The following is a 12232-nucleotide window of genomic DNA, read 5'->3' on the forward strand; positions in this document are numbered from 1 at the left end:
GAACCTGATTTTGAAAATTAGGGTAAATTACCAGTTGGTTTAAGTTCCAAAAATTCAAGTTCTGGACAGATTATCTTGTAAACTTTTAGATCAAACTATAACTTTCTTAGCTTTTTCATCAAATGGCATTCGGTTTAAGTCTCGAATCCAATCAATCTGCACTTGTGTAATGTATTCCTCGGCACTCTTTGGTTTCTTTTGCCTAATTTTATTCAGATGTATTGTGTTTATTATGAGTTGGCGTTGATTTAGTTTAATACTGTCTGCTATATACATTTTGCAAATACGTGTAAATACTCAAACTGTATATTGCCCGTTGACCACTAAAGGAATGTTCTGGTGAGTTTAGATGGTTTTAGGAACCCCATGTCGCGTTTTATTGACTTCTGTGAAATTTAAGGAAACAATTTTCGTAAAAAACTATGTCTGTCGGTTTGTGTTTGCGTTTTTCTAAAGGTTGCGTACTGTGACGAAACAGGGGTATGCATGAATGCCAGTCTAAGTCATGAATTATTAAGCATTGCGTTGACCAATCAGCGTTGCGTAGAGCATTAGGTCTGGGCGCTTGCGGCGTGCTAATAGAGTGCGCACAATCAGTTAGTGAGTTTCGCTGCTGGGTCGCAGAGTGGCAGGATCGTGGAGGACGCTTTCTACCGTTCTGTGCTGTGACTGTGCGAGGTATAGCGTGGACGCTGCACCTGGGGCGCTGCGTGTAGTGACTATAACTGGTACTAGGTGTAGTAGCGAACCGTATTGGGTCTAGATTACTTTAGTGATAGAGCTGAGTGTCGTGAACCTAGGCAGGGAGCTAGTGGTCTTTGCTGTTGGATTGCTTGTCGTCTGTAAGCACTGATAGTGGGGTGACGGCTGGAACTAAGGCAAACTTGTAATTGTGCTAGCTAGCCTTCAGGTTTACTTGATGTACTCAGATCGCTGTGAGGGTAATTTCCCTTTCGTTAGATCGACCCTGTTTTGCATGACACTCTGTGTTATTTGTGTGAGGGCTATCACTATTTAGTGAGGTAACCCTTGAGTTGTAGGCTAGCTGTGTTTAAGTTAGTCGGGTGGTTAGTTAACCACGTGAGGCTTATTGTATTGCCTTGTGAGGTGTATTGTGTACATAAACCTTGTGTGATTTATATACCTTATTGATTTTTATTGCAATAAATCAAATACTTGATTATTGTCCTTGGACATCCTGTGTCACTGTGAGGTTTATTTAGGTTTCCCTGTGTTTCATTACTGTATTGCCAGATAAATCCAGTCTTTCCTAATTGGTGGTAAACTTCCACCCAACGAACTGCCCCTAGGCTTAGTCCGGCGTTCGTTAACTGATATCCCCCCTTGTATCAGGGTAGCCGCTCATCCTTGCTCAAGGTTAATAAATATATTTGTGGGGTTGGACCAGGTCAATTCCATCCCTGATCCGGCCAGTTACTGGGTCCACCACAAGAGGTGTCAGTTGCATTCGCCACGGTACTTTACTTGTTTTTAGGCAATGGCTTCATTTAAGGCTACCATTATGTACTTTCGTACTATGTGCATTAGGTTGTACGGTCAAGTTAACGAATGCTGCGCTTCTTCTGCAGTGCAAAGGTTTATGAGAAAACGTTTAAGTACATCTTGTATGCAAAAAATCTAACAATTTGGGTATCACAACATCACCTAGAAATATTGGCATATACGAACATGTGTCTAACGGTACCGTCTCTCGTAGAGTGCGATCACAGCTTTGCCTTCGAAACATTTAAAAATACCGTGAATTTCGGACCTGTAGGCTGGAGTCATTAGGTCAAGAAGTCGAGTCCAGTCGAGTCACTTTGTGTTGTCGAGTTGAATCGAGTCTATTACGGAGCTGGAGTCAATTTGAGTCACAAATTTTTGAACAAAATACAATAAAAACACTACTATATGTAAGCCATACTTTGATATTTTTATTTTCATTTAGACATACTGAAACAAATTAGGGTGAAATTAGTCGAGTCTTAAAAGCTTGTACTCGAGTCGAGTCATTTGGTCACAGAGACTCGAGTCGAGTCATTTATCCGTCGGGACTCGAGTTGAGTCGTCAAAACTTGCGACTCGAATCGGCCTCGAGTCGAGTCACTGACTTGAGTCATTACAAATCCCCTCTAAAATGTTGGCTTCACTCCCAACTGCTGACTCTCTTACTTTGGAGGTACGTGATAAAGACGGGCAAAAAAATGGCAGAAAGCGGATGTTTATCGTGTGCTAGTTAGCAAAAGGGACTTTGGGTGTTTATATTCTAATCGGTATGGAAATGTGGGGGAAACAACTATATCTGAGCTTAATGTTGATCGATTACTTTTGTGGTCAACCTGCTTGAGTCAAGAGCCTTTTTACTGGCGTCCGACTTTTGTTAGATTCGGTACGCATGAGCACAAACTAAGTGAGGGGGTCAAACATACGCGTACTGGCTTGGAACCATCAGTTTTCGACGATTGAGATTCTTTTGTGTGAATAATAAAAAAAATTAACTAGCTAACTCACCAGAAATTTAAGAGATAAAGAAAGACTAGGATCGAGACGATGATCAAATTTTTGTTTGAGAAACTCTAGTGCTATCGGCTTGCATGTTATCACGCCCCGAACTTGATTGATTTTGCACTGTTTTAATGGGGCTTGGATTAATTCACTATAGGCGGTTTCTCATGAAAAGCTCAATTTTGTTAGTAGGCCGCTTGAACGCCGGAAACGTACAGTACTTAGTGGCAAGATAACACAGCGACGTCCGTGTATGTTCTTCGAGACTTATTATTTGAATAACCGAGCTGGATTCTTTCTTTTTTTATAAACGGGAGCATTCATTTCTGTGTTATGGAAAAGTAGTAACGTTAATTTTGCAAAACGTCTTGTCTCTAGTTTTGTGAACCATCTTGCAATTTTTTGCAACAGTTCAAAAAATCCCACGGGTTTTTCCATGTGTTCCTGTCACACCCTGGGTTGAAGGTGGTGAGTGATCCTCTTCCAAGAATAGTGTTCTTGGGCCATGTTCCCGCCGTTCGAACGGCGAGAACAAGAAAGTCGTTGGCTGAACTCGACCGTGGTGTTTTTCGTTTTTTCAGGGCGCTGTTGCTAAACTTCTGTTGGTGCCAGCAGGTTTAATCATTATCATTAAGACTATGAACGATCCGCTAGTGTCTCGGGCTGAGACGAGGGAAGGCTTGGTGATTTGATTCCACTCTTTTGTGGGACAAGACGATTCATAGTTGTGTGTGAAATCAGAATGTAAATTGAAACGCTTTTTAAAATTAACCCCAGTGGAAACTCAGTGAAATCCCATCTATTTGATCGAGTAAATGTTACTCGAATTCGTCTCATCCACGGGATAATATTCACTCTTTGGAATTTAGAGTCTAACAAGACATTTCAATTAGGCGTGATCGTAATGGAAAACATTATTGACAACCTGTTAATATTCAGCATTCAAGGGCATTACAGATCCAAAGAACACTGGCACTGGTAGTACGGCAGTTACGTACAGTGTACATGTACATTATGTACTATGTTCATGTACATGTACACATGGACATGACATGTGTACATAGTACATAATGCACAATCATTCGCGCACTAGTCGGTAGAGGGCGCTTCGTCTTTTATTTCTACGTTTTCGTTCTATATTTTTCACATTTTCGTTTTATATCAGTGAACTCGATTTGCACTATATCACAACCGGTAGAGTCAGCGCTTCGTCATGTACATAAATCTAGGTTTTAGATTTTAAGCTTTGCCGATACATTTGTACAAGTTTCGTTTTATCTTTTCAGATTCATTCTATCAAGTTTTATTTTCGTTCTATGTGTGTTACTTTCGTCCTATATTTCTTGGTTTGGGTTTTATGTTTATCTGTTTTTGGTGATATATTTCCCCAAGTTTGGTACTTTATTTTAAGATTCGTTCAATATAGTTTTATTTTTGTTCTATATTTACAGTTTTCGTCTTAAATTGATTAGTTTTGGTTTTATTTTTATTTGTTTAATTAAGGTCATATATTTCTACAAGTTTGGTTATATATTTTCAGATCCGTTTTTACAGTTTTATATTCGTTCTATATTTATAACTTTCGTTCCATATTCATAAAATTTGGTTTTATTTTAATTCATATTGATAATATTTTTCAACAAGTTTGGTTCTATGTTTTCAAATTCGTTCTTTTTTTATTACTTTCGTCTTACGTATATCAGTTTCGTCCAATGTATATTACTTTCGTTCGATATGTATCTATTTGCTAATAAAGTCATAAAGGGCGCCTCATACGAAATAACAGCTTATGGAACAGATGTCATGATTGGCATGGATCTCGACCAATAAATTCTACGCATTCTGAAAACGCGGCAAAATAAAAACAGACATGTAATACAGGTTTTGCTCACAACGGTCGCCCAAGTTCAGCCTAGTCCGAACTTTGCTTTCCAGATGTGCACGAGCTTCGTGATCCTCGCAGATTTTCACATGATTTTGACAACATTCTTGCTGCAAGCCGAAGTAACCGCAAAAGACGGTAAGTAAAATCTGCATGTATTTGTCAATTTTATCGTCATGTTCATGGGCACAACCATCTATTTATATTCCAAGCAGCTGCATGCGGAGTCGTTTCCACAAACTGGAACAACAAAACATAGCAGGCTTGCCCGTGGCGCCGTCGACATCTGTCTCTGGCATCTTGAAAGTCAATATTATGCGGTAGTCAGTTGGGTAACATTAAAAGAGAACAGTGTTGGACAGTGCTTGTACAGAAATGAGAATGGATGATACTACAATAGTTGATTGATACATACTGGAGGTTGAAAATGCTCAACCCACTGAAGAGCGTGTGCGCCTCCACCATCGATTTCATCGCCCGCTCAAAAACTGGCCAAATTGTTCGGTTGTCGGGGACCCGCTTTTTAAGCGACTCGTAGCCCATTCCAGTCTACTCCTTGGTAATGAACATTCGCCGTAAAAGCTTCCCAAATACGTATTGGCTTCTACTTTCGTTGAAGGTGCACCACTACAAATAAATTCCCATAGACAGCAGTGATAAATCCACATACTTCACAAAGATTTAAAAAATACTCATAACTCTCACAGGTGTTCAGGCTGCACAGAAAAATGATGTTCCACACATCCCCTTTCATTTTCCTTTCAATTTTCGGGGGGTTGACCAGAATTTTTGAGAAATTTTCACCAGAAGCAGACCCACCCCTAAAATGAAGAAAATGTCCCTGTCCAGAAAAGTAGCCATTTTAAAAAAACCATACCTCTGCAAAATGGCTCAAATAGTGCCACTTTTGGACCCGATTGCATCTAAATTGCTCAGAATTAGAAGCCCCGAGTCCAGCCCAGAGGTTCAGTCTCATATTTCTTCAATTCCCCAGTTCCATGGCTCTCAGGACCCTCTAATATAGAATAATTTGAGTGTATAACTTTTATTAATGGGCTAGGCAGACATATTTCTGGCCTAAATACAAGGGTGCACCCTTAGCCTCAGCCCAATACATGTCTGCAACCCCATGCGGAACCAACACTCAACCACGTCTCTGCCGACCTATCACTCGTCGATGGATAGGCCGGCGGGCGGGTGTTAATTAATTGGCGTTAGCACAGACTTTCTATCATTTTACTTACACAGGAGTGAGAAGATGTCGATGAAAGGTATCACTCCTGGACACACAGAGGGTGAATGCTCTCAACAAGTAACTAAGTCCAGAACTCCATTTTCTCAAATACAAAATACTGTAAGTAGAATATTATTCTTAGTTATCTATTAAGAAGACTTGGTACAGAGAGGTGCTTTAAAATCTTACAGATTTGAGAATGTAAACAAATCATTACATCTTTCAAACATTTCCATGAAAATTACTTAGATTAACACGGTAAGCCTATCTGGCCCATCAAGCTTCACGTCATTGCCAGTTTTCATTTCATTTACTTAATATCTTCAGGAAACATTTAAAATCATTTGTAAAGAAATAACCTTGTCCAAGTCCAAACAGAAATTCATTGTAAACCCTTATCTTTATGTTTTTACTCAGCCTGCCTTTCACTGCCCAGTTTTCCTTAACCCATCAGGCTTCACTGTAGTGGGTAAACTTGTTACAGGCCTATTTCTTATTTTCCCAGAAAAATGAGAATCTTCCGGAGGACTTTTTCATTGCTGAGTGCCATCAAAAAGCCAACGGTAAACACAGAGACGAGCACTGTGTGCAAAATGAGTAAGATATTTCACCATTTTTTGGGCCTTGGTAAAGTATTAGTTATCCATCTGGTAAACTGAGCATGGTCAGCAGTGGCATAAATCTGTGTCCATATTAGGGGATTAGGGAAGATAGGGGGGGTGACTTGCCCAGCCATGGAAATTAAAAGGGGAGGACACCATATACACTACATATGGGGGTAATGTTCATGATAAAGATGTACATCTGTAATGTGTATCAAATTCATGCAGAATCCTACATCAGAATGGCATATTTATGGCTTTTCAAAATTGCAAGCCTTCCTTTTTAGTGATATTGCAAAAATTTTAGTTGGGAAATCCTGAAAATTCTTCGCAATCCGCTTTAGTTTTTTTGCTCCTCACAAAAAAAGTGGGGGATGATTCAATAGTCCATCCCCCATCTCAAGAAGTGGTGGGTTACAAACCCCCACCCCCCAGGATATTTACGCCCATGATGATTAGTACGGACTGCAAGCCCTCTTTCCTACATGTGTAATCCTTCATCTCACAATAATATAAAATACAATATGTGTACTCATAAGGCAAAACCTACAACAGGGTAGCTCATATAAAAAAGATGCCTTGATCGGTACCTCCTTAAAATCAACAAGTATTGTTATCTTGTTTATCCCTCTTTTCAGTGATGCTGGAAGTAATCATGAAAATGAAGAAGGGAAAATGGAGGCAGGCAGTTCAGAAAATCTTTTAGAGAAAGACGTCTCACAGATAAAGACACCAAAGACAAGGAAAAGAAAATGGAGAAGATTAAGAATTAACCTGGAAGAGTCAGGTGAGTTGATTTTGAATCTACAATATGTTACTGATGTAGCTCAACATTTTAACTAATTGATTTTTTTATGTCAGACAAGCAGTTATGGATAAATTCTGCATTTGTTATTGTACATTTACATGTACTATTCTGAGGAACAGGTTTAAGTTTTATTCAATACTGCAATCGGTTCCTGGTACACGGTTTGTTTCCAAAAATCTTTGTAGCCTAAAGGTCACTTCTTTTGCATATCAGCAAAAAAAGAGATCCCAAAATGAAATTCGTAAAACAGGTGTATTTTACAAATTTGTATTTTCTCACGTCATCCTTTAGACAGTGATGAGGAAGCAAGAGTGTCTGTGTGCCAGGTAAGGAATCAATACACTGACAATGTGAACCGCGAGGTTGAGGCAGTGTCCAGTGATGAGGACGAAGGGGGAAAGGCTGACGATTTACCCCTGGAGAGAGAGAGGAATGACACTGAAAATATTGATCGAGGAGCCTCATCGTCTGTCAAAAGACTTAACAGGAGCTCCAAGAGGTGTACAGATTCTTCTTTCAGGAGTGGACATGCGAGCCCAGAACACATAGAGAGGCTCGAGAGTGGCCTCAAGCAAAGAGGCATTATCAGTCAAGGGCAAAAATTGGAAACAACATCGGATCAAATTTGCCTAACAAAGGTCGAGGATCTTGGATGGACAGCAGGTCGGTGTTCTTGTGGCAAGGAAGGGCTCAGGTACTTGTTTCACATCAAGAACATGCTCACAAAAAAGGAGGCACATGTTGGCTCACGATGTATTTTGTTATTCAAATTGTGCAAAGAAATTGCTAAGACTGTGAAGATGCTTCTTTGTAATGGAATCACAGGTACATTGATAGACAAGGACAATCTAAAATTCCAAATTCAGAAAAACACTGGACTTGTAAAGCACAGCAAGGAAATGAAAAAATTGGGGTCCCTGCCTCTGCATCGAGATTCAAAAACGGGGCGTCAAATCTTAACAGTGAGAGCTGGAGAAGGAATTGGCTCCAAGGTTCTTGAGATGGAAGAGGGCTTGATGTACAAGATTCGCCTTCAGCTGACCTTCAAAGAAGATACAGATGGCTTCGGTCTTTGGCAGGCAGAAATGATTGATTTTGTGTCTGTGACAAAAGGCATGATGCAGTCCACCCACAGGTAATCTTTGCAATATGAGTGTCCGTTTTACACAAATTCAAAATGATTGGTGAATATCCCTCATTTTTAAGATTAAAAAACTTCAATAAAATTTATATAAAATCTGGAATAAAAAACAACAGGGTATCATTTGTGGTTCTGATAATCACTTTCTGTTTACTCATTGATGACCATTACTAAAAAAACTGCCGATTTTCATTTTTATTCTCAGTGATGCTGACAATGGTGGAACAGAAAAAAAGGAAACAAAAAAACACAGCAAGGGAAGTCAATGGGATTTTGACGGCGAGGAGAGTGACGAGGATTTTGACGGCGAGGAGAGTGACGAGGATTTTGATGGCGAGGAGAGTGACGAGGATTTTGACAGCGAGGAGAGTGACGAGGATTTTGACAGCGAGGAGAGTGACGAGGATTTTGACGGCGAGGAGAGTGACGAGGATTTTGACGGCGAGGACAGTGACATGGATGCTGACAGCGAGGACAGTGACATGGATGCCAACAGTGAGGAGTATGGCACAGATGCTGACAGTGACGGGAGTGACATGGGTGGTGACAGCCAGGAGAGTGACTGGTATGTTGACCGAGGACACAGAACCAGGACAGGTGGGCCGAAAAGAAGAAACTGCCAAGAGTCAGGTGAGTTAATTTTGCCTGACATGAAGTACTAGTTATGAATGCACTTGAAGCAGTTGACTAGTGTAACTCACTTTGCGTGACTTCTTGCCATATTCTAGACTTTAATATACCCATTACATTTACTGCTTCACAACGCGCTTTATTTTCTACTTACTGTTTGAGGCTGAATGTTTGCTCTGTTTCTGGTAACTACTATACTAAAATTTCTGCTAATTAGAGGTGGCATTGTGGTTCAGGTTAAATTTATATTCAAAAAGGGGGGTGACAGGGCTTTTTTCCCCCAAATAAAAAATTGCCCAAATAGGCATATTTCACTGCAGAAATGTTGTGTTCATGTCACCCCTCAGATACTGATGAGAGTGCAGAGGAGTCAGATTCGGTTGATTTGGAGGATGCAAACCCCAGTTTACACCAGTCTAACCAATGTAAGAGCAGAAACACCAGCAGAGACAAACGTCAGACAAGGTCGGGTTCACAGTCATCACAAAACGATGCTTGTGGGCGCAAACGAAAAATGGGCAAAGAATCAAAAAATAAAAAGAGGAAGAGACAGAAGACTTCAAACAAAAGGGAGATTAAAGTGGAGTTGGAACTTATGACAGAGGATTCCACGCCAGTGAAATGGATAGTTGTGACATCTCCTTCTTCTACATCAGCCTCTCATCAAGAGATCGGTAATTAGAAGATTCACATGAGGTTTCATGTTTACAAAACTTAACCTTGCCAAACAAAATTAAGAATCAAAACAAAAGACAGCAATTTCAACTGAAATTAACAAAACAAAAGGTTTCGTAACCTCTTCCATTTCTGTAACTTATTTCCAACTCTATTGATCACTGTTGGCTTTCACCTTTTTTCCTAATTGTCATTTATGCGAGCTACTAGCTCCTCCACTTTAAATATTACCTTCCCATTTTCCCCAAGTCAATGCTGTTGCTCATTGCCAGAATAGATGACAATACAGCAAATACTTTATCTTTTCTTGTGATGAAAGGTTGTTATCACTTGTAGTTTTTGTAATTACCTTCCACTTGACTCCTTGACATGCATTCAAAGTAAGATTAATGTCTATGTCCTCTTCTCAGTGAGGGTGAAAATTGAAGATAGGAAAATAGAGAATGGGAACAGGTCGACAGTAAGGACAGTGACTCACGTGTCTCTGGGAGGAAGCAAAAAAGAGCGGGAAAGACCAGTGAAAAATAGGAGACAGGAGAAAATGGATGAGTGAGGTAAGTTATTATCTTGGAAGACATAAAATACTACTACACATTTACGGCAGCTGCCGATTTTAACTCACTGAATGGTTTTTCTGAATCATACTGAACGGTCAATATATCAGTTAGAACCAGTTGCAATTGTCCTCTTCTGAAGTGTTATAACTGTGCTAGCATCTTTTATATTTTGTTGACAAAAGTATCTCTGATATTTAAAAAGGAAACCCTCAAGAAATACGCCTGAAATAAAAAATTACCTGACATAGGCAAATTTTGCAAAAGGCATATTGGTTTTTTTTAGTCATTCTGCAGACGGTAATGAAACCAAATGAGAGCCTTTGTACTGGACAAGTCACCAAAATGAGTCCCTAGCAATCTGCCTCCATCTTCATCTCAAAACGGCCCCTTACATCAGTGCAACTGAGAGAAATCTGTGCTCAACAATAACAGTGAAGTCTGCAAAGACAGTTACTTCAAGCTGAGAAGACAATCAAGACTTTGGAATGACTTCCACCAATAGATACTGATATGGAAGTTTTTTTTTAAATATAACTAGAGTAGCTCTATCAGTTACTAGTGAATTGTTCTCCACAGGGGCTGGGGGGAGACAAAGGAGGAGTTAGAGGTAGGAGGAAACCGTCAGATGAATACATGTACTCATAATAACAGAATATGGTAGGGACTGAAAACTCAATCCACATGCCAGTCTGGGCAGGACATAAACCTGGGTAACAAAGAAGGCAGGCAATGAAAATACCACAACATCAACCGGACTACCAAAACTGTTTATGCATTTGTCAATTTTGCTTACCTCTATAGAGTGAAATTATGTTGTCTGTTGAACATTTCACTAGCTTCCAATGTCTGAAACTTTCAGTCTGAGGTAAAATTATTGTCTCCGAGTCCTTGTTATACCTGTTGTTGAAAGGCATTCTTTGTTTCTGGAAACTGAAACTTCAGATTGGTTGACACACGCCTGATGTCGAATGCCAGTTTTCAATTTATTGTTCTTTGTATTTTATTCTCTTGTCCTTTTGATATTCTTTGTTATGTCTAACAATTTTTATAAAATTGAATTTTCATACTGTCATATGTTCACATGTACATTTTTAATTGTCTTATTTACCTGAGAATCTATCTAATAGCAATAACCTGTTTTTATGTTAACAGTGCATGTACAGTTAAGGCTGCTTCAAATTGTGACTTGCTTGACATATGACGTATCTGCGTAAAAAAATTGATACATGTACTAGAGCTTAAGGTTTCAAGTCAATAAAAGTCATGGAGTTTCTGGTTCCACATACTTGTAAATGTTCATTGACAAACAAAACAAACACCCTTAAGTGAAAGACGTGTTAGATTGTTAAAACATATTAAAGGTCAGCTGCTTATTTCTACATTTCTGAAAAAAGTTGGTGTGTAAAAAAAGTTAATTCACTTGAACAGTGGTATAATACAGTGACTTTGAGTCAGTGTATGTTTAAATAATGATGTGATCACACAGCTTTATATTTCATTTTCACCTGATGTAGCTAGAAATCAAGTGTCAGCTTTGTGTGTCATGGAATCATGTGTAAAGGATTTACGTTCTTGGATGTCAGCTAGTGGCCTTTTCCTTAATGACAGCAAATCAGAACGGAATTTGGGGGCTTGGTTTGATGTTAACAGGTCCATGAGTAATCATGTGGTTAAAACCTGCAAGTCTGCATTCTACTTCCTCCACAACATTAGATCCATTAGGAAGTACTTTACACATGCCAATACTGAAACATTCATTCATGCTTTTATTACGTCTAAGCTCAATTATTGTAACAGCTTAAGTCGTCTTCAATGCGTTCAAAATGCGTGGGCTAGGCTTGTGTGTAATATGTATAAGTATTGTCATATCACACCTGTTCTTGTTGATCTTCACTGGCTCCCAGTTAAGTCTAGAATTGTTTTCAAAATCTTACTTCTGGTCTTTACAGACTTTGGTGACTGTCCTGCACACTTGTCACAACTCATCACTGTTAGAACCGAGTCTCGCTACTGTCTTCGTAGCTCTGATCAGAGTAACGGTATTCTTCTTCGATATCCATCCATTCGTAGTGGGACCAGCCTAGGTGATCAGTCCTTGTTATTGGTTGTACAGCGCATTTTAATATTTTTGAATAGAATTTGCACTTAATGAATTCATTTAATAATTATAATAATAATCAGTCCATTGATTTCTGCTG

The 12232-nt window shown here is 39.3% G+C and overlaps 1 protein-coding gene across 4 annotated transcripts in view; it reads left to right on the forward strand.

Moving 5' to 3' along the window:
* LOC110989860 (uncharacterized) overlaps positions 1–11647 on the forward strand; it is a 44703-nt gene extending 33056 nt beyond the window's left edge. For all 4 annotated transcript variants that reach the window (XM_087147197.1, XM_087147198.1, XM_087147199.1 and 1 more), the window contains 9 exons: positions 4441–4525; positions 5636–5741; positions 6127–6218; positions 6862–7010; positions 7323–8166; positions 8378–8802; positions 9150–9476; positions 9888–10031; positions 10318–11647. In XM_087147197.1, coding sequence (XP_087003323.1) covers positions 4441–4525; positions 5636–5741; positions 6127–6218; positions 6862–7010; positions 7323–8166; positions 8378–8802; positions 9150–9476; positions 9888–10030 — 2171 coding nt within the window. In that variant the 3' untranslated portion in view covers position 10031; positions 10318–11647. The remainder of the gene's footprint in view (positions 1–4440; positions 4526–5635; positions 5742–6126; positions 6219–6861; positions 7011–7322; positions 8167–8377; positions 8803–9149; positions 9477–9887; positions 10032–10317) is intronic.
* Positions 11648–12232: the final 585 nt, after the last annotated feature.

Source organism: Acanthaster planci, linkage group LG16 (genome assembly GCF_054643075.1).
Source record: "Acanthaster planci isolate LZ-2023a linkage group LG16, COTS_SCS, whole genome shotgun sequence".
NCBI lineage: Eukaryota > Metazoa > Echinodermata > Asteroidea > Valvatida > Acanthasteridae > Acanthaster > Acanthaster planci.